Source organism: Myodes glareolus, chromosome 10, assembly GCF_982192425.1.
Source record: "Myodes glareolus chromosome 10, mMyoGla1.1, whole genome shotgun sequence".
In the NCBI taxonomy this organism is placed as follows: Eukaryota; Metazoa; Chordata; class Mammalia; order Rodentia; family Cricetidae; genus Myodes; species Myodes glareolus.
The window spans coordinates 68,235,334-68,258,964 of NC_142035.1; the positions used below are offsets into that span (position 1 = coordinate 68,235,334).

Consider the following 23,631-nt stretch of genomic DNA (forward strand, 5'->3'; position numbering starts at 1 on the left):
TGGCCTGGAACTCACAGAAGTTCGTCTGTCTCTGCCTTCTGAGTCTGGGATTAATGGCATGCGCCACCACCGCCCAACTTTGCTGATTTTATACAGCTGATATGGATGAAGACTTGAGATTCTGTTTTTCTTAAGTTGAGACCCCCAGAGAGACCACCAGAATCCAGTCAAGTCCAGAATGCAAAACCAAGGTTTAATTCTTATGCCAGCTAGCTGGGAGTTCCCCCATGTGATGCAGTGCTGTAAGGAGAGCTCCCATTCCTCATTTGAGGTTGATATATAAAGGCAAAAACTGCAAGCCAGGTTGGTTTTGCTGAGTACAGGGTATGGACCACTTCTGTTTCTGTGCATGCTTCCCCCCACCCCCCGCCAACCCCTCCAGTTATTTCTGCTCTTGTCTAGATCACAAAGCTGGGTGATGACAGGTGGCAAGCTTCTAAGAACATTTTGTGGTTTATACTTTTGCAGAGGTTTCTGTTTTCAAATAGTTCTTGAAGCTGCAAAGAGATTAAAGCCAATGTCTTAACCATCTCCTGACCAAGCAAAGCTTTTTGAAAATTTTATGTCCTTAGAATTCTAGCATCTCTTCCTTACTGTATGTTTGAATTTTCTCTGACTCACTAGCTTAAAGCTATAGTCATCAAGCACCTTGTATTAGCTGAGTACAATTGATTTTGACATACAAAATAGAGTTTTAATATCAGCATTTAATGTTTCAGGCACAAGCAACAGCTAAACCATATTCGGAATTCTTAAGAGAGAACGGCACAACTTCAATAATAAATGCGATGGAAGCCAATGTTAGATACCTAAAATCTATGCTTCCTTACCTGAAAGCTAGCAGAGAACTAAATTTATTCAAACTGGAGCGATATAAATACCTCTATCAAGAAGAACAAAACTTCAGAAAATCACTTCAGTGTTACCTAAACGAGTAAGGAACATACATATATGTAGAAAGCCTATAGTTCAGCAATTTGTCTAAAACGTAATTTTAGCAAAATACTATTTGTGAAATTCTTATAAGATTAATATTAATTTGCTGATATAATTTTGGGAAATAATATTACAGAAAGTTAATTTTACGTGGTAAAAGATTATGATGCTTTCTGCTTTTTATTATACATGATAATTTGATATACTTAGTCAAATCAAATATATTTTCAGCTATGTAGTTTTGAAACAATCTAATTAAGAAAGAAATATTTACATAAAACTTTCTGTTAGCATTACCATAAAAATAAATATGGAATGTTGAACTATCTTTAGGATAGTGTATCTTAAAGCCAAGGGTAAAAGTACCACCACCTCTGCTTCCCCAGGCATAGTCTGGGAATCGCTAAATAATTTTCTTTGCTGTGAACTTTGACCTTACCACTAGAGGGAGCCATAAGACATAATATTCTTTTGAGTTTCTATGGTCTCCATAAATGCATAGTGTGCTACAGGAAAAGATTAATATGAGGAGAAAAGCCTAGATTATAAACAATGGTTTAAAATTGTTAGATGAAGGTTTTTGGAGAATATATAGACAACTTCCACCTGTGTTGCCTTGGTGATGTAACTATGTCTTATGCTTCTTTGAGTCTTTTTATTATTATTATTATTAACAGTTCCACTATCACATTCTCCCGCAGTTTGTTATGTATTATTCCCCATGTAAAATGTTTAATTATAATACTCATGTCTTAACATGAGGTGCACATAAGGGGAAGGCAAATATTTTCCCATGTTTTCAAAAGATGATATTTGTAAAATCCACTAACTGGTCTGCAAATGACTGACCTCATTCATGGAAAGCATGAAGATTGTCACTTGCAGTGCTGACACACAGACCACTCTGCTCATCCTGGCTTTGTATGGCAGTGAGTGGAATCAGTGAAAGTTACAAGAACTTGGGTGAACACTTACTCATAGGAACAGGGAGAACTGACGGGGAGCTAAAGGAAACACAAAAGAAGATTCTTTCCTTTTGTGCAACAATTAGTTATCAATATGTCCTCATGGATAAGTACGGACCCATGAAGTCCCAATTCCATATAAAGATAAGAGGCCCAGTGTTCTTAACAATTCTCTGCAGATAATTACAATATCTAAAAGTTTAGAGGACAAAAGCCATATCTTGTCAAGAGGACAGAAATTCCACAGTAATGAAATCCACATATTCCTAGATGTTTCATTTTAGCTTATCAAGCATCACAATCTAATGCTAAAATGAATTTTCATGTAATAAATCTCTCTAATCAAGAAAGTGAACATCCAGGATCATATGTATCATATTTTACTATTCATATAGCCTACTGCATAGTCCAATATCATCGTGAAGAATATTATAAATATGTCCACTCTTAATTGAAGTAGTTTTATTGGTCAAGCTGCACACCTCTAATAGCTGTACCTAGCCCTCCTCCTTTAAAAATCTAATTTCATTTGGAATACCTCTACAATTACGTGAACTGCCTTTGGAGAAATTGTGTGCCCTCAAACGCATACAGCTGGAAAACTCACAGACACTTTTAATATGCCATTCCATGAAAATTTCATTTATTCTCATGGCAGTATTGTTAAAATGCAGGTAACTTACTAGACATTCAGGAGGAAGTGACCGCTTTAGACTTTACCCTTTCCAATCTTTGCAGGAGTAACAAGAATTTGGAGATGAGCAGAACAAAACTTAACATGGAAATGCAGCCCAGCAGATCCGCAGTAAATGCACAAAACTCAAGGCCTTTCACCGGGTGCTCTTCTGCTGGCTATTTTGATAGCAACCCAGGACCCAGAGTAAGTCTTCTTCCAAGAGAATACATGTCAGCATTGCCCTCAAACTCTCAGCTATCAACCAGTGGCCTAGAACCCTGCCTAGGCATGGTCGGTTATGCTTTCAGTTTTACAGTTCTGGTGTAGTTCTTGTTTTCAACTTTGTTAACTACTAGGCTTTGTAGTCTACAATTCCTAGGTTAAGGTCAGAGTGAAACATGATAAAAAAACAAAGTAGAGTGATTAGAGAGAGGCCTCCACTGGGAAACTGTGCTACTGTGCCATTGCACGGGCATGAGTTCAGAAGCACAGCATCCACCTGAAAGCTTGGCATAGTGACTGTCACTGTAGTGATGGGGAGTGCGTGAGAAGAGGGGAATCCCATAGTTCTCAGTCAGGCTGGTCTAGAATAAGAATAAAGTGTGAGCTCTAGGTTCAGTGTGGACCCTTGTTTCAAAAACACAAAGTGGAAAAGAGAGAGAAAAATACTGGAAGTAAGTTTTCCCAACATAAGTGTGTTCTCCAACACGTTATTACTACACCCCCATCAAACACACACACACACACACACACACACACACACTACATGGGCAAAGAGAGAGTAAACAAAACCAGAAATTTTATAAACTTGGAAAGTTCCTGGTGTTCTTAGTTTTATGAGACATCATTTACAAATTTTACAAGTATGTAAGTGAATTTATTCTTTTGAAATTCATTTGAAATCTGAATGCAAAGTGCCTTTTAGGAAATGATCACTCCTGAACAGACAAGGTGGCTCCGTGTTTAGGTTTTGTTGTGAAGCCGAACAACTTCAGTTCAATTTCCAGAACCCACATGTGAAAGGAGAGAACAAGTTGTCTCAGTATTTGTCAGCTGACATAGACAAATGCTCCATGACATGTATATGTGTACATCCTGACACAGACCTACACCAGATAAACACATAGATTGGTGTGTAGGGGGAAACTACTTGTTTGTTTCTGACTGCCCAGACATGAAATAATCACACACAAATCTATTCCAATTGTAATACTGTTTGCCCAATAGCTTAAGCGTACTTTTGGCTAACTCTTATATCCTAAACTAATCCACCTCCATTAATTCGTCTATTGCCATATGTCTGTGACTTACCAGATAAAGTCCCATTCCTTGAATCTGTCTCTGGCAGGGCTACATGACTTCTCATTGACTCTGCTTTCTTTCTCCCAGCATTCAGTTTATTTTTCCCTCCTGACTCTACTCTGCTAAACCACTGACTGAAACAGTTTCATTCATTAACCAATAAAAGCAAAACATATACAGAAGGACTTTCACACCATGGGTGCATAAATAAAAATGATTATTCCTACACAGAACTCTAAGTCGACATTGACATGCTTTGGCTTTTTTTTAAGCAACTTTAAGCTTGGCAGTATACATATTTTACTCAATCTTATTTTTAGGTTCCACATTGTGTCCCACGTACTAGGAGACATTGTATACTTTTGTCCCTACTGGAAGTTATTATTTTGCAATTACAAGTGATGTAACTAAGATGAGGAGATAGAACTTTTAGGTTCATTTTGTGATCACTTAAAGAACAGATTTGGTGTTAAGGACTGAAGATGTGGTCTGTATTTACAAAAATATTTTCTGCCCATGAACTAGAAATCTTTAATTAATATAGAGGTTAAATAATATCTGACTTTTTTGAGACAGGGTTTCTCTGTAGCTTTGGAACCTGTCGTGGAATTAGATCTTATAGACCAGGCTGACCTTGAAATTACAGAGATCTGCCTGCCTCTGCCTCCCTAGTGCTCCCTTGGGCTTAAAGGCGTGTGCCACCATAGCCTGGCCAGAACTAGCATAAAATCATTTTAATTAGAAATAGCCATGGCTGAGATCAATGGGGCCATCGTGTTGGTCCCGTGCAAGAAGGGCTCCACGGTCGCACAGACCAAGTCTAAGCAGGCCATTTTAGCAGCTCAGGAGACGAGGAGAAGATGTAGAGACATCCAAGAAATGGGTTGCAGGCCAGAACAAGCAGCATTCTACCACTTAAGAACACAGCCAAGCAAGACAGGGAGACATAGGAGCTGTATCAAGACAGGGCGACCTTGGAGGTGGGCCAAGTGATTCAGTGGGGCCTGCAGAGCAAGGGCCTGAAGCAGAAGGACCTGGCCATGAAAATCAATGAAAAGCCACAAGTCATCTCAGACTGTGAAAGTGGACGGGCCATTGCGAATAACTAGGCTTTGGGCAAAATTGAAGGCCATCGGCCTCAAGCTCCAGGGGAAGGACATCGGGAAGCCTATCGAGCAGGGGCCAAAGGCGATATGAGCACAAAGCCTCGAAGCCAGTGGTTCTGGCTGAGCTCTTCTGGATCCAGGACCACCAGCACTGTCGTGGGTCTCCTCACATAGTCAAACGGAACACAGGCCTGGGTGCCCTCTCAACCCACACCTGCTGTCAAAGCAAAACCTTGCAAAGTGAAAAAAAAATCGGCGTTTAATGAATTTAGGATGAAAACACACTACATTTATTTAGCATTTTGCAGACTAACAATGATTCCAGAATTGTCTTTTTTAAAATCTCACGAAGAAATGGAAGTTGAAATTACGATATTAGAACTATCAAACCTTACTCAAAGTTAGTTCATTCTTTGAATTAACTGCCAAAAGCAGACTAGATATCTGAATTTGGTTGTTATCTAGTATTTCCAGGATTTTGGTTTTTTGTCTGCTTTCTCCTGTAGTACTTCAAATCATGATTTTCATTCTTTTCCATGTACTAATTATAAATACTATTCTGGAGGCAAACTTACTTTATTATAAGGAATTGCAGCTGAAGGGAACTGGGCATAAATTTTTTCCATAGTAGTTCCAGTGTTCTCCTCCTGGCTTTCTGCTGTTTCTCAAAGACAGCGTGTGCTACCATTAAATTGATATTACTACACAGTGCACTCTCTGTAAAGGAGAATAACTTCTACAGTGGGACTTGGTGTTTGCTAATTCCTATTAAAGCCAATCTGTCTTTTTTTACTATTTAAAAAAATTGATTGATTTGTGTATATGGATGATTTGTCTGCATATGTGTCTGAGTACTAGAGATGGTTGTGAGACTCCATGCAGACACCAGGAATGAAATCAGGATTTTTGGAAAAGCAGCCAATACTCTGAACTCCTAAGCCATCTTTCCAACCTTTGTCTTTTTAGTTTTAACTTTAGTTGCATAGACAACATATTTTTTCTTTTCTCAATATCTTAATTGAGAAGAGTCTAGAAATGAAAAATTGTTTCCAACTCCCTCCTGTTCAGGTAGGGCAGGTTTAAGACTTGGGAGGGTGTGCAATCGTTTGGAGTAATGGAACAGTGCTCTGTCCTGTATGTAGTTGTTGCTTCCGACCCAACGGGACCAAACAGCTCTACTGGAAAGTGTAGACTCTCTGCCTTGTTATCTCATAACATAGCCACTGATTTGTGCCAAAATTATCTCAGGGACTGTACCTTGAGGCCTTTAAGATAGAAAACGGCCTGGCACATGTTCCAGACCTGTACTTTGAGGCCTGTAGGACAGAGATAAGCCTGGCTTGAGTCTGCGTGAGATTGAGACAGCAAAAATGAGGGAGACACCACTCCAGTCAGAGGGATGGTTTGGCTGTCTCTCACTGAATACAGTTACCCCCATACCACATAGTGTCACTTAACCTATATAAGCTGACACTCACAGTAATAAACTGAGTTCCTGCTTTGACTTGACTCCCTATGGCCTCTGATTGTTCTCCATTGTGGGCCTTTAGAATTGGCAAATAGTGCACTGACCTTGCCTTTGGGAATAAGGAGGCCTAGCAACATTGGCTGGGGGAATAAGAAGACTCAGGAAGCCTAACACAGTGAGTTTAAGGAGTTGGTACTGTGAAATGGAAATTTTGTCTTAGTATTGACTGTCACATTTTTGATGTTTGGCCTACAGTATATCATCTTATCTAATGAAAATTAGACAATTAAATGTACACACACCCACAGCCAGGCACAGTGGTGGTACAAGTCTTTAACACCCAGCAGAATCAGTTGGACCTCAGTGAGTTTAAGGCCAGCCCAGTCTACAAAGTAAGTTCCAAAATAACCAGAACTGTTACACAGAAAAACCCTGTCTCAACAAACCAAAATAAATAAAGAAATAAATAAAAACCCACCCACTCACACCGCTAGCCATGTTTCATAGTCTTCCCAGTTGAAAACTAAATTATTTTAATCAATAACAGCTACAAGGCTCATTAACTGCTGAATCATCTCTCTAGCCCTGATGCTAAGATCTTATAGAAACCTGAGCTGGCTCAGTCATCTTCCAGAAGACATGAGTTCAGTTCCAAGAATATGCTTTAAATAAGTCAACAGTACCTGCACCTCTGACTCCAGGCAATCCAACACCTTCACTGGTCCCCAAGGACACCATTTCTCTGCCTTATGCAACACAAAAGTAAATTTTTAAACCACCTTACCATATGTGATACCTAGGTCATGGTTATTAGAGTTTCATACCTTCATATATAATTTCCCTTCATATAGAGACTCCATATGAAGTGATGCCATTTCCAATTCACCTGCCCAACTGTTCATTCACTTGTTCTCCCCACCATTCCAAAGTGAACAGTGCGAGGCTGTAAGAGGGGGCTAGCAAGAAGGAACAGTGCAACTTGCAAGATAACGCTGAGAAATTAGTGCTCAATACTGAAATCATTCTTTGTGTCTCTTTGCTATACCCTAGATCCTCTACCTTTTCCTTAGAAATAGGCCGTGTTTGAGCAATTGAATCATTTTCTCATTCTGTTTCTAGCTATACATCTTAAGTTCTGTGCCTCTTTGAATAATACAGTTTTTGTCTTTCTCTGTTTTTAACATAATCTTTTCTTTTAATTTTTATAAAGAATTTTATAATACAATCTTTTCCTATTTTATATAACTATCCCAGTTCCCACTCTCTTCCCTCCTGCTGCTTCTTTCACATTTCCCCACCCCACCTTCCTATCCACTCTTCAGAATGGGTAAAGCTTCCCATGTAGGGGTCAATAAAGTCTGACATTTCACTTCAAGGAAAGACTAAGGTCCTCACCCCTGTATCTAGGTTAAGCAAGGTATCCATCCAAAGAGAATGTGATGCTAGATGCCAGTTCAAGCATTAGGGATAAATCCTGCTCCCACTGATAGTGACCCCACAGACTGCCCAACTGTCACAACTGTCCCCCATAATCAGTGGGCCTAATTTGGTCCTATGCAGGTTCACCCACTATCAGTCCAGAGTCAGTGAGCTCTCACTAGCTAAGGTCAGCAGTTTATATGGGTATCACCATTATGTTCTTAACCCCTTTATTCATGTTATCACTCCACCCTCTCGTGGACTGTTCTGAGGTGCTTCCCTGTAGATTTCTGTATCTGCTTCCGTTAGTTGCTAGTTGAAGGTTCTATGATGACAATTAGGGTATTCATCAGTCTGATTACAAGGGAAGGCCAATTTAGATGTCCTCTCCACTTTGCTAGAGTCCTAGCTAGAGTCATCCTTGTGAATTCCTGAGAATTTCTTTAGTACTATGGTTTCTCTCTAGCCCTTTAATGGCTCTCTCAATCAAGATATCTTTTTCCTTTCTCTCCCTCACTGTCTTTATCCCTTATTGGGCATCCCATTCCCTCATGTTTTCCTTCCCCTTTCCCTTCTCTCCTCCCCATCTCCGCCCACCTTTTCTTTTCTCTCCCTCCTAATTTTCTCAGGAGGTCCTGTCTGTTTCTCCTTCTTAGGAATGTCCATATGTGTCTGTTTTATGGTTCTCCTTGTTGCCTAGCTTCTTTGGGATCATGGACTATAAACTTGTTATACTATACATCTAATACACACAACTGAGTACATAAAATGTTTCTCTATCTGGGTCTGAGTTACCTCACTCAGGATGGTTTTTTCTAGTTCCATCCATTTGCATGCAAATTTCAACATGTTATTGTTTTTTACTGCTGAGTAGTACTCCATTGTGTATAGGTACTGCATTTTCTTTATTCACTCTTCAGTTGATGGGCATCTATGTTGTTTCTAGGTTCTGGCTATTAAGAATAATGTTGGTATGAACACAGTTGAGCAAATGAACATAATCTTAAATGAAATAAATTACATTACTCTTCACCTTTTTTTTATCCCTTCTTCCCTTCCTAGCAACCCTACCTCAAACCCCTCCTATCTTCTCCTTAAGTTGATAACATCTTTTTTACTGCTATTGTTATACACAAATATGTGTTTGTTTGTTTGTATGTATTTATGCAAACTTGTATTGGTCTCCCTTCAACCAAGTGAGCAAGCAACTGCCACATTTCTCTTAAGAGCTTTAAATCTCCTAGGAATTGTGTTGGAATTCATGTCATTCTAAAAGAAACTTTTAGAAATCCTTTTATGCTGAACTCATTATCTTGGCTTCCCATTCAGTCCAACGATGACCATGTTTTAAGGTCAAGACACCGAGGTCCATTAGATAATCCGTGACACTGGCTCAGCATTTTCTGAATAATTGGATCTATGGTCCTGTGTCGAGTGTGGATTTACAGTGACACCCACGTTTGATCTCATTAGAGGTCATTTACACTCCCATTTTTGACAGTTTCTATGTGGATAATATATAAACTAGATATTCATAGATTTTTTTAGCTTATATATCAAGTAAATCCAATATTGACCTAATATGTAGCAATAGTCTCTTCCTCCAAGTTTCATTACCGTTATAATTTCCAGTTTCTTTGTGGTCCATGGGTTTCCACTAATAATGCCTTTGTACCCTTTATGTCTCTTTCTTTTATAAATACAGGACAGACCACATTTTAATACTGATGATGTAGTGCATGTCTTAGAGCATGTACCTAGCATATGGCAAGATCTGGGTTTGATGTCCTGTGCCTCACAAACAACTGAACAAGTCCATCTTTGTGATGATTTGGGGGGAGGGGGTTCGAGACAAGGTTTCTCCATATTACAGCCCTAGCTGTCCTTGAACTAGTTCTTTAAACCATGCTGGCCTGGAACTCACAGAAGTTCATCTGTCTCTGCCTTCTGAGTCTGGGATTAATGGCATGCGCCACCACCGCCCAACTTTGCTGATTTTATACAGCTGATATGGATGAAGATTTGAGATTCTGTTTTTCTTAAGTTGAGACCCCCAGAGAGACCACCAGAATCCAGTCAAGTCCAGAATGCAAAACCAAGGTTTAATTCTTATGCCAGCTAGCTGGGAGTTCCCCCATGTGATGCAGTGCTGTAAGGAGAGCTCCCATTCCTCATTTGAGGTTGATATATAAAGGCAAAAACTGCAAGCCAGGTTGGTTTTGCTGAGTACAGGGTATGGACCACTTCTGTTTCTGTGCATGCTCCCCCCCCCTCGCCAACCCCTCCAGTTATTTCTGCTCTTGTCTAGATCACAAAGCTGGGTGATGAAAGGTGGCAAGCTTCTAGGAACATTTTGTGGTTTATACTTTTGCAGAGGTTTCTGTTTTCAAATAGTTCTTGAAGCTGCAAAGAGATTAAAGCCAATGTCTTAACCATCTCCTGACCAAGCAAAGCTTTTTGAAAATTTTTATGTCCTTAGAATTCTAGCATCTCTTCCTTACTGTATGTTTGAATTTTCTCTGACTCACTAGCTTAAAGCTATAGTCATCAAGCACCTTGTATTAGCTGAGTACAATTGATTTTGACATACAAAATAGAGTTTTAATATCAGCATTTAATGTTTCAGGCACAAGCAACAGCTAAACCATATTCGGAATTCTTAAGAGAGAACGGCACAACTTCAATAATAAATGCGATGGAAGCCAATGTTAGATACCTAAAATCTATGCTCCCTTACCTGAAAGCTAGCAGAGAACTAAATTTATTCAAACTGGAGCGATATAAATACCTCTATCAAGAAGAACAAAACTTCAGAAAATCACTTCAGTGTTACCTAAACGAGTAAGGAACTTACATATATGTAGAAAGCCTATAGTTCAGCAATTTGTCTAAAACGTAATTTTAGCAAAATACTATTTGTGAAATTCTTATAAGATTAATATTAATTTGCTGATATAATTTTGGGAAATAATATTACAGAAAGTTAATTTTACGTGGTAAAAGATTATGATGCTTTCTGCTTTTTATTATACATGATAATTTGATATACTTAGTCAAATCAAATATATTTTCAGCTATGTAGTTTTAAAACAATCTAATTAAGAAAGAAATATTTACATAAAACTTTCTGTTAGCATTACCATAAAAGTAAATATGGAATGTTGAACTATCTTTAGGATAGTGTATCTTAAAGCCAAGGGTAAAAGTACCACCACCTCTGCTTCCCCAGGCATAGTCTGGGAATCGCTAAATAATTTTCTTTGCTGTGAACTTTGACCTTACCACTAGAGGGAGCCAGAAGACAAAATATTCCTTTGAGTTTCTATGGTCTCCATAAATGCATAGTGTGCTACAGGAAAAGATTAATATGAGGAGAAAAGCCTAGATTATAAACAATGGTTTAAAATTGTTAAATGTGAAGGTTTTTGGAGAATATATAGACAATTTCCACCTGTGTTGCCTTGGTGATGTAACTATGTCTTATGCTTCTTTGAGTCTTTTTATTATTATTATTATTATTAACAGTTCCACTATCACATTCTCCCGCAGTTTGTTATGTATTATTCCCCATGTAAAATGTTTAATTATAATACTCATGTCTTAACATGAGGTGCACATAAGGGGAAGGCAAATATTTTCCCATGTTTTCAAAAGATGATATTTGTAAAATCCACTAACTGGTCTGCAAATGACTGACCTCATTCATGGAAAGCATGAAGATTGTCACTTGCAGTGCTGACACACAGACCACTCTGCTCATCCTGGCTTTGTATGGCAGTGAGTGGAATCAGTGAAAGTTACAAGAACTTGGGTGAACACTTACTCATAGGAACAGGGAGAACTGACGGGGAGCTAAAGGAAACACAAAAGAAGATTCTTTCCTTTTGTGCAACAATTAGTTATCAATATGTCCTCATGGATAAGTACGGACCCATGAAGTCCCAATTCCATATAAAGATAAGAGGCCCAGTGTTCTTAACAATTCTCTGCAGATAATTACAATGTCTAAAAGTTTAGAGGACAAAAGCCATATCTTGTCAAGAGGACAGAAATTCCACAGTAATGAAATCCACATATTCCTAGATGTTTCATTTTAGCTTATCAAGCATCACAATCTAATGCTAAAATGAATTTTCATGTAATAAATCTCTCTAATCAAGAAAGTGAACATCCAGGATCATATGTATCATATTTTACTATTCATATAGCCTACTGCATAGTCCAATAACATCGTGAAGAATATTATAAATATGTCCACTCTTAATTGAAGTAGTTTTATTGGTCAAGCTGCACACCTCTAATAGCTGTACCTAGCCCTCCTCCTTTAAAAATCTAATTTCATTTGGAATACCTCTACAATTACGTGAACTGCCTTTGGAGAAATTGTGTGCCCTCAAACGCATACAGCTGGAAAACTCACAGACACTTTTAATATGCCATTCCATGAAAATTTCATTTATTCTCATGGCAGTATTGTTAAAATGCAGGTAACTTACTAGACATTCAGGAGGAAGTGACCGCTTTAGACTTTACCCTTTCCAATCTTTGCAGGAGTAACAAGAATTTGGAGATGAGCAGAACAAAACTTAACATGGAAATGCAGCCCAGCAGATCCGCAGTAAATGCACAAAACTCAAGGCCTTTCACCGGGTGCTCTTCTGCTGGCTATTTTGATAGCAACCCAGGACCCAGAGTAAGTCTTCTTCCAAGAGAATACATGTCAGCATTGCCCTCAAACTCTCAGCTATCAACCAGTGGCCTAGAACCCTGCCTAGGCATGGTCGGTTATGCTTTCAGTTTTACAGTTCTGGTGTAGTTCTTGTTTTCAACTTTGTTAACTACTAGGCTTTGTAGTCTATAATTCCTAGGTTAAGGTCAGAGTGAAACATGATAAAAAAACAAAGTAGAGTGATTAGAGAGAGGCCTTCACTGGGAAACTGTGCTACTGTGCCATTGCACGGGCATGAGTTCAGAAGCACAGCATCCACCTGAAAGCTTGGCATAGTGACTGTCACTGTAGTGATGGGGAGTGTGTGAGAAGAGGGGAATCCCATAGTTCTCAGTCAGGCTGGTCTAGAATAAGAATAAAGTGTGAGCTCTAGGTTCAGTGTGGACCCTTGTTTCAAAAACACAAAGTGGAAAAGAGAGAGAAAAATACTGGAAGTAAGTTTTCCCAACATAAGTGTGTTCTCCAACACGTTATTACTACACCCCCATCAAACACACACACACACACACACACACACACACACACACTACATGGGCAAAGAGAGAGTAAACAAAACCAGAAATTTTATAAACTTGGAAAGTTCCTGGTGTTCTTAGTTTTATGAGACATCATTTACAAATTTTACAAGTATGTAAGTGAATTTATTCTTTTGAAATTCATTTGAAATCTGAATGCAAAGTGCCTTTTAGGAAATGATCACTCCTGAACAGACAAGGTGGCTCCGTGTTTAGAAGGTTTTGTTGTGAAGCCTAACAACTTCAGTTCAATTTCCAGAACCCACATGTGAAAGGAGAGAACAAGTTGTCTCAGTATTTGTCAGCTGACATAGACAAATGCTCCATGACATGTATATGTGTACATCCTGACACAGACCTACACCAGATAAACACATAGATTGGTGTGTAGGGGGAAACTACTAGTTTGTTTCTGCCTGCCCAGACATGAAATAATCACACACAAATCTATTCCAATTGTAATACTGTTTGGCCAATAGCTTAAGCGTACTTTTGGCTAACTCTTATATCCTAAACTAATCCACCTCCATTAATTCGTCTATTGCCATATGTCTGTGACTTACCAGATAAAGTCCCATTCCTTGAATCTGTCTCTGGCAGGGCTACATGACTTCTCATTGACTCTGCTTTCTTTCTCCCAGCATTCAGTTTATTTTTCCCGCCTGACTCTATTCTGCTAAACCACTGACTGAAACAGTTTCATTCATTAACCAATAAAAGCAAAACATATACAGAAGGACTTTCACACCATGGGTGCATAAATAAAAATGATTATTCCTACACAGAACTCTAGGTCGACATTGACATGCTTTGGCTTACTTTTTAAGCAACTTTAAGCTTGGCAGTATACATATTTTACTCAGTCTTATTTTTAGGTTCCACATTGTGTCCCACGTACTAGGAGACATTGTATACTTTTGTCCCTACTGGAAGTTATTATTTTGCAATTACAAGTGATGTAACTGAGATGAGGAGATAGATCTTTTAGGTTCATTTTGTGATCACTTAAAGAACAGATTTGGTGTTGAGGACTGAAGATGTGGTCTGTATTTACAAAAATATTTTCTGCCCATGAACTAGAAATCTTTAATTAATATAGAGGTTAAATAATATCTGACTTTTTTCAGATGCAGCAACAGTCCCAATTTAATTATAAATGGAGAAGCAATAGAGGTATGCTGTCAAAATACATGTATTTAATTAAAGTTAATAGACTTATGAAACAAATTTTAAATAGTCACTGACCTCTTTATCTTGTTATATTAACTAGTGTAAACATTCACAACTTCATCATTATTATTCTTCTACAACTTTTCAAAACTTTTGGAAAAAGACACAAAGACATAATCACTAAATACAAGGTACTACATAGAATATAAACAACACTGAAAATCAGCAACACAATGCCTGCAAGTAACACAAAGAAATTCTAATCATAATTTTAAATATTAATAGCCTCAAGGCCCGGGGTCTTTCTGAAAAGCCATTGACTATGACACTGGGACCTGTTTCCTCTGCATATGCTGTATTTTGGGGATCCAGTCTGGACGCTCGCCTCCCTGGACCTGGAGGGAGGGGGAGGGAGCTGGAGCTTCCCACAGGGCAGGAAACCCTGACTGCCCTGGGGGACGGAGGGGAAGGAGGGGGGGAGTGGGGGGAGTGGGAGGGTGTTGGGAGGGGGGGCGGAAATGGAAACTTTTATAATTTAATAAAATTTACTAAAAAAAAAATTCTCTAATCAAAAGACATGGACTAACTTAATGGATCAAGGAACAAAGTCCATCTATTTGTTACTTGCATGAAATACATCTTATCTTTAATGATAAAGTAAAAGTATGGAAAAATGCCCTGATCACATGGGACCAGGAAGCAGCCAGTCATCATTGTCTATCCCAATATCTGACAAATGAGACTTTTGTCACACACACACACACACACACACACACACACACACACACACACACACACACTGATTCTATAGGCTATTTCTTAATGGACCTAGGCTAATTTTACTGTGACTAAAACAGTATCGCTAACATAATATGAATAGGCAAGAGATGAATGAAATGGTCTTGTTTGTTTGATGCTGAATTGGACTGTGAATGTGAATACACTTTGAATTTTTATTTAAAGTGGTTATCATTAATCAATAATTTGGGGAGTTTGATGATCCTTTGTTTTCTGAACAGCCCATCATTACAAATGATTGATGGAAACCGGCTTGGACAAAATTACCACTTACCAGGGTAGAGGCATGCAGATTAGAAGAGAAGTAAAGGGCATGTATATGCGAGGAAAATTAATAGTACCAGGAGGGCATTCCAGTGAATACTAAAATCCCAATGTTTAATTTTCCATACACTTTTTCACCCCAACACAACTGAGGAAAGAAGACAAACGACTGCTTTAACATTATACAAATAACAACTCAAGCAATTGCTTGCTTCAATGCTTAGAGACTTCAAGTCATTAATGTTTAGTTGTTCAGGCAATGAACCCACCCAAGACCAGGTATCCTGAAAGCAGCCACTCCCAAGGTCAAACCTCCTATTTCAAAAGAAGGAGCAGAAGTCTGCTTGAATATCCTGACCATTGATCTACCTGTGTGGGTCATCATAATGTCAAAAGAATACACTTAGGTCAGGGTGTGTAGTCACACTTGTTGTCAACAACTTTGAACAAGTTGAAACTCTTTGACCTTCAGGCAAGGTGGAAATATGCTCACATTTTTGCTCTCTGCAAAGTAGAAAGGAAGAGATACATGAGTTGACTATGAGCCCATCTGACTCCATGTTCCATTCTCCTTCCTCTTTTGTATATTTACCATAGCAATGGGATCAAAATGCAGGCCATATGAGGGCAATTCAGAAAGTCAGATTTAGTATGTTTTTAACCCATGTATCAACTTTTCCTTTGAATACCAACTATAACCCAAGACTTAGACATTACTTTGCTTTTATCATCAGATGTGTTAGAGGAAACTTCACTTGCATTTGTCTTTGAACCAGAATCTTTACATATGTAAGATAAGACTACTTCATGAAAAGAATTAGTATGCTGAAAATGAATAATATGTTTTAGACCCTGCATTTATTATACTTAATATCTATATAAAGGACTTTTTTGAGGAGAATGCTCCTGACTGCTCTGGTATAATGGGGTGGCCATGAACACCCAGATGTCCACATGCCTCTTCATCTTGAATTCTATAATTAAATGTGTAACACTACTTCAAGCTTGAGGGTATTTTGATAAATTTCTCTATGTATGGAGTTTTCTATTTCATATTTCTTCAAATAATATCCCTACACCTGTTCCTTGTGGGTTGTTTTAGGATTTGTTATTTTTTCTATAATAATTTTGCTAATATTATTCTCTTTCCTGCTTTCCATTTGTTTCCTACTAAATATTACTTCTGTTGATCAAATATTTAGTGCTTTGAAGTGAAAGTAGCAAAACCACAAAGAATTTCAGGATTTTATAGATTCTTTAAGACTAGTCAAAATGCTATTCACTCCATGAACCTATATTTAACATCCTGGGGAAAATGGTTGTTTTGATGTAAAATGTTAAAATCAAGACATTCAGTGGGCCTCTATGAACATAATAGGCATACACAAGGTTTATTCTAACATTTCTTAATATAGGACAGATTTCTTCGGGTGTTTCAATAAGAGATTGAATGATTTCTTCTATGTATTGCAATGAGAAAATGATCAGAACGTATTTAGAAACTGAACCCAATGGTACAAGCTAAAAGTGAATTAATTAGAGAATGGGAGATTAAAAGAACAAGATTGGGTAGGGTGAAGATGTTTTTTTGGAAAGAGACTTGTAATTGGGATTTTTTAAGGAGCTGTGTGCACAGTATATAAAATAAGGACTCAAGATATTGAAACTTAGGTGTAAATGAATATTAAATTTAAGTGCTTGAATGAGTCTAACAAATATTTTGTTTTTTATCTTTGTAGGAACTGACACCCAACCGTATTTCTATTGACAAATAATGAACAATTTGAAACTATTGGAGGAATTTCTGTAGCAGATAAGAAAATGGATTATCTACTGATTATACTTTATATTTCAGTATTGAGAGATTATTATCTATCATTTATTAGATGTGGCTTATAGAAATTTTTATATAAATAAACAAATAAAATGTATATGAGTAAAGCAAGAATTGTAGGCATGCCAATATTCTGAAAATTGAAAAGAATTTTAAGGAATGTTTTCCAAAACTGTATATGTTCAATATAGCACACTCAGTTATAAATAAAATGCTTTATTAAATATTCCATGATCGTGTCTCCAAGCTGCTTGAAATCAGTAGTCTGTCTTTGGTAAAAATAAGTAAATAAGTAAATAAATAAATCCCACATTTTACTAATGAGTTGAAATTTTATACTCGTCATCTCCTGATCTATATAAAATCCTAACATCTCGGATAATCATTTCAAAAGTTATTGCAACAATTCAGTTCTATCCTAATACTTCATGAATTTGCAGTTACTGTAGAAATAGACTGAATTTCTGGGAATTCTGTAAGCAATAGAGGAGAGGGTGCCCGAAATAGCCTTGCCATGTAGTCAGACTGATGATTATCTTAAATATCACCATAGAACCTTCATCCAACAACAGATGGAAATAGAGGTGGAGACCCACACTGGACTACTGGATTGAGCTCCAAGGTTCAGTTGAAGAGTGAAAGGAATGAGAGTATGGGCAAAGAGGTCAAGACCATGAGAGATTCACCCACTGAGACAGTTTGCCTGAGCTAATGGGAGCTCACCAACTCCAACTGGACTGGGAGTGAACGGCATGGGATCAGACTAATCCCTCTGAATGTGGTTGACAGCTGGAGCAGATTGGAAGGCCATTGACAGTGGCACTGGGAGTTGTCTCTGCTGCATGTACTGGCTTATGGGGATCCTATTCTCTTTGGATGTATACCTTGCTCAACCTAGATGTAGGAGGGAGGGTCTTTGACTTGCCACAGGAAGGGTGCCTTGCACTCTGTAAGGATAGAATGGGGTTGAAGTGGGAGGATGTGTGGAGGCAGTAGGAGCAGGAGGGAATTTGGATTGGTATTTTATAAGTAATAAAATAAAATAATAAAAAAAGAAACAGACTGAATTTCTTCTATTCCTTTGTGTTCTTTAATTGATTTTATTGACTTATACATTTTTCTCTTCTCCCCTCCCTGCTTCTCCCTTCCCCTTCAACCCTCTCCCATGGTCCCCATGTTCTCAATTTACTCAGGAGATCTTGTCTTTTACTATTTTCCATGTCGGTTAGATCCATGTATGTCTCTCTTAGGGTCCTCTTTGTTGTTTAGGTTTTCTGAGATTGTGATTTGTGGGCTTGTTTTCTTTGCTTTACGTTTAAAAACCACTTATGAGTGAGTACATGTGATAATTGTCTTTCTGGATCTGGGTTACCACACTCAATATGATGTTTTCTAGCTCCATCCATTTGCCTACAAATTTCAAGATGTCTTTATTTTGTTCTGTTGTGTAGTACTTCATTGTGTAAATGTACCATGTTTTCCTTATCCATTCTTCAGTCTAGGGGCATTTAGGTTGCTTCCAGGTTCTGATTGTGACAAACAATGCTACTATGAACATAATTGAGAACATGCCCTTGTGCTATGATTGAGCATTCCTTGGATATATACCCTGTAGAACTTTAAGACAATTCTGAAGACATTTCTGACAACTCTCAGTACTTCCCCTCCCCTGGGAACCAAGGACATAACAGCTATGCATGCACATACTGAGATGTTGGGAACTTTCCATCTCCCTGAATAGGGGCAAGATAACCTGTAGGTGTTAACTCAGTTACTGATGTTTTGACATAGTCCCTGGGAAGGGGCAAAGTGACCCTCAGAAGTTTCCCCTTACCTCATCTGATCTGGCAACCACTCTCCAGCCAATTATTGCTAATCGCCTTTTTGAATAAGCCAATCATAATAGTTAAAGAACAACCCCCAGACACCCCTTCCTTCTGTGGCTTTTCTCTTTAAAAATAGCCTGTACCAGACATGCAGTGTCTTCTAGCCTCCCGACTGCTGGAAGACCCTGTCATGACAGAATTAATAAAATCTTCATGCTTTTACATCAGCTGTGATATGAGAGATGGTCTCTTGGGGTGACTCCTCCTCCTCGGTGATTGGACGCTAGGGTCCAACAACCCAAATGTGGTAAACTGGGAAGCTGGGTGTTAAGGAAGGTTTTTTCCTAATTTTCTGAGAAATCGCCATACTGATATTTAAAGGGGCTGTAGCAGCTAACACTCCCATCAGCAATGTAGAAGTGTTCTCTTTACCCCACATCCTCTCCAGCACAAGTTATCAATGTTTTTGACCTTGGCCATTCTTACAGGTGTAAGCTTGAATCTCAGAGTTGTTTTTAAAAAGTCTGAAAAATGTACTCCCTTAAAATTCAAAGGTTTTACATTTTTTACTCAAAATTTTAAGTAATACATGTACTATCTAATTTCAAAACCCTTCCAGACTACCACTGAAGTGAAAGAGTCTAAAGGAGAAATGACAGCACCTCAAGGAAAAACATTGCTTAAGGGAATAAAACACAAAACAAGGAAGAATATGTACTTGATGGAAACATCACATTCAGAAGGAAAGTGTCAGGATAGTTGACGAAAAATGCTATAGAAAGAACCTGAATTCACAGGTAATAGTATACAAGGCAGCAAGAATTTAATAATGAATGTGCTGAGTGACTTGATTTAATTTACTATTTTGTTATGAAAAAGGCAGTAGTGTTTAGGAAGGATGTATTTATGGCTTATTCTAATTTTGTTTCTGAGTGTTATTTGTTTTAGAAAAATCTTTGAAATGTTTTTATGCAATAAACTTCATGCATTCTAATTTTTGCCTAAGGTATATTTGAAGTAATTAAAAGTATTTTAAAAATTATAAATTGACTTAGTGTTTTTGCTTAAGTGAAAATTTTATTGAGGATTTTAAAACACAACTTTTAGTATCAACATTTTAGATATTTCCTATCAATGCTTATAGATAGTATATTTTTCTAACAATTATGTTAAATGGTTTATCTTAACTATATATATGGATTTTTATCAAAAGAACTAAATTTTAGGTGTCACCAGAGGAAGAGAAAATATGTTTTGCTGACAGGCATTGGTAAATAAAAAAGTAAATTTCTCATTTAATGTTTCCTGTTTAAGAATGTATCACAGACTCAATAAAATAACTCTTCATGCTACACAGATAACCAAATGGTCATAATTTAATATTTGATTTTACCATTCACAAAATGTTACAAAACTCAATTATTTGTACATACAATCAAACATATGCATAAATCAATTTTAAATAGGGATTTGTGGCATAATAGTTTTACATTATTGAATGTATATCCATATTATAAAGTAAAGATCAAAAATAACAGTAATAATATAGCATATGGAAAAGTGAAAAAGGAGAAACTAACCACTCCTGAATATAATTCTTATTAAAAGGTTCCCACGGAATTGACAACGGATGTTTCAAACTATAGTCCTAATATATATATACATATATATATTATACATGTTGAAGAGACCCACAGTTAATATAGTCATATATATATTATTATTTTTTGATGATTTTTTTCAAAGTTTATTAAATTATAAAAGTTTCCATTTCCGCCACTCCTCCCAACACCCTCCCATTCCCCCCACTCCCTCTCCTCCTCCCTCTCCATGCCTAAGAGCAGTCAGGGTTTCCTGCCCTGTGGGAAGTTCAAGTTCCTCCCCTCTTCCTCCAGGTCCAGGAAGGTGAGTATCCAAACAGACTGGATCCCAAAAATCCAGTATATGCAGAGGAAACAAGTCCCAGTGTCATTGTCAATGGCTTTTCAGAAAGACTCCGGGCCAGTCACATTCAGAGAATACGGCCACATTCAGAGAATCTGGTTGGATCATGTGCTTGTTCAGTCCCAGTCCTACTGGCCTTGGTGAACTCTCAATAGATCAGTCCGCTTGTATCAGCGGGTGATTGCACCCCTCACGGTCCTGATTTCCTTTTTCATGTTCTTCCTCCTTCTGATCCTCATTTGGACCTTTGGGGGCTCAGTCCTGTGCTCCAATGTGGGTCTCTGTCTCAATCTCCATCCATCAATAGGTGAAGGTTCCCTCTGATCTTGCCTTCTTTGCTCACGTTCTCTTTCCTTCTGCTTCTCATTTGGACCTAGGGAGTTAAGTCCAGTGTTCCAATGTGGGTCTCTGTCTCTATCTCCATCCATCGCCAGAGGAAGGTTCTGGCACTCTTGTCTATTTCCAATCTCCAGGCGGATAACTACATGATTTTCTTCAAGTTCACCTTATTTAGCTTCTCTAGGATCACAAATAATAGGCTCAAAGACCTTTAATTATGACTAGAATCCACTTATGAATGAATACATACCATATTCCTCTTTTTGGGTCTGGCTTACCTCACTCAGTAAAGCATTTTCTATTTCCATCCATTTGCATGCAAAATTCAAGATGTCATTGTTTTAATAACCGCTGAGTAAAACTCTAATGTATATATGTTCCACACCTTCTTTAACCATTCTTCTATTGAGGGGCACCTAGGTTGTTTCCAGGTTCTGGCTATTACAAATAGTGCTGCTATGAACATAGTTGAACAAATGCTTTCGTGGTATGATAGCACATCTCTTGGGTATATTCCAAAGAGTTGAATTGCTGGGTCTTGAGGGAGGTTGACTCCCAGTTTCCTGAGAAACCGCCACACTGATTTCCACAGTGGCTCCACAAGTTTGGATTCCCAGCAACAATGGATGAGAATTCTCCTCTCTCCACATCCTCTCCAGCATAGGCTATCATTGGTGTTTTTGACTTTAGCTAATCTGACCGGTGTAAAATGGTATCTCATAGTTGTTTTGATTTGCATTTCCCTGATTGCTAAGGATGTTGAGCATGACCTTAAGTGTCTTTTGGCCATTCGAAGTTCTTCTGTTGAGAATTCTCTGTTCAGATCAGCACCCCATTTTTTAATTGGGTTTATTAGAGTTTTAGTGTCTAGTTTCTTGAGTACTTTGTATATTTTGGAGATTAGGCCTTTATCCGATGAGGGGTTGGTGAAGATCTTCTCCCAGTCAGAAGGTAGCCTTTTTGTCTTACTGACGGTGTCCTTTGCTTTACAGAAGCTTCTCAGTTTCAGGAGGTCCCATTTATTCATTGATTCTCTTATTGTCTGTGCTACTGGGGTTCTACCTAGGAAGTGGTCTCCTGTGCCTATGTCTTGTAGACTACTTTCCACTTTCTCTTCTATCTGGTTCAAAGTGGTCAGATTAATGTTGAGGTCTTTAATCCATTTGGACTTGATTTTTGTGCATAGTGATATATATGGATCTACTTTCATTCTTCTACAGGTTGACATCCAGTTATGCCAGCACCATTTGTTAAAGATGCTTTCCTTCTTCCATTGCATACCTTTAGCCCCCTTGTCGAAAATCAAGTGTTCATAGGTTTGTGGGTTAATATCTGGGTCTTCTATTCGATTCCATAGGTCTACTTCTCTGTTCTTATGCCAGTACCAAGCTGTTTTCAATACTGTAGCTGTGTAATAGAGCTTGAAGTCAGGGATGGTTATACCTCCAGAAGTTCCTTTATTATATAAGACTGTTTTGGCTATCCTGGGTTTTTTGTTTTTCCATATAAAATTAATTATTATTCTCTCAAGGTCTGTGAAGAAGTTTGATGGGATTTTGATGGGGATTGCATTGAATCTATAGATTGCTCTTGGTAGAATTGCCATTTTTACTATGTTGATCCTCCCAATCCAAGAGCAGGGGAGGTCTTTCCATTTTCTGGTATCCTCCTCAATTTCTTTCTTCAGAGACTTAAAATTCTTGTCAAATAGGTCTTTCACTTCCTTGGTCAGAGTTATCCCACGATATGTTATGCTATTTGTGACTATCGTGAAAGGTGATGTTTCTCTGATTTCCCTCTCTGCTTCTTTATCCTTTGTGTAATGGAGGGCAACCGATTTTTTGGAGTTGATCTTGTACCCTGCCACATTACTAAAGGGGTTTATCAACTGTAGGAGTTCTTTGGTAGAGTTTTTGGGGTCGCTCATGTATACTATCATATCGTCTGCAAATAACGAGAGTTTAACTTCTTCCTTTCCAATTTGAATCCCCTTGATCCCCTTATGTTGTCGTATTGCTATTGCTAGAACTTCTAGCACTATATTGAAAAGGTATGGGGAGAGTGGACAGCCTTGTCTTGTTCCTGATTTCAATGAATGGCTTTGAGTTTCTCTCCGTTCAGTTTGATGTTAGCTGTCGACTTGCTGTAATTAGCTTTTATTATATTTAGGTATGATCCTTGTATCCCCAATCTCTTCAACACTTTTATCATAAAGGGATGTTGGAGTTTGTCAAATGCTTTTTCAGCATCTAACGAGATGATCATATGGTTTTTTTCTTTCAGTTTATTTATATGATGGATTACATTCATAGATTTGCGTATGCTGAACCAGCCCTGCAT

At 38.0% G+C, this 23,631-nt stretch overlaps 1 protein-coding gene and 1 pseudogene across 1 annotated transcript in view; both read left to right on the forward strand.

The window, feature by feature from the left end:
* The window catches only part of LOC148120696 (uncharacterized), a 54,718-nt gene extending 37,305 nt beyond the window's left edge, over positions 1-17,413 (forward strand). Inside the window, exons 16-21 of the mRNA XM_087910885.1 lie at positions 720-934; positions 2,640-2,781; positions 10,499-10,713; positions 12,424-12,565; positions 14,244-14,289; positions 17,088-17,413. Of these exons, the coding sequence (XP_087767011.1) occupies positions 720-934; positions 2,640-2,781; positions 10,499-10,713; positions 12,424-12,565; positions 14,244-14,289; positions 17,088-17,116 (789 nt within the window). The 3' untranslated portion in view covers positions 17,117-17,413. The remainder of the gene's footprint in view (positions 1-719; positions 935-2,639; positions 2,782-10,498; positions 10,714-12,423; positions 12,566-14,243; positions 14,290-17,087) is intronic.
* On the forward strand, positions 4,630-5,159 carry LOC148120697 (endothelial differentiation-related factor 1 pseudogene; annotated as a pseudogene).
* Positions 17,414-23,631: the final 6,218 nt, after the last annotated feature.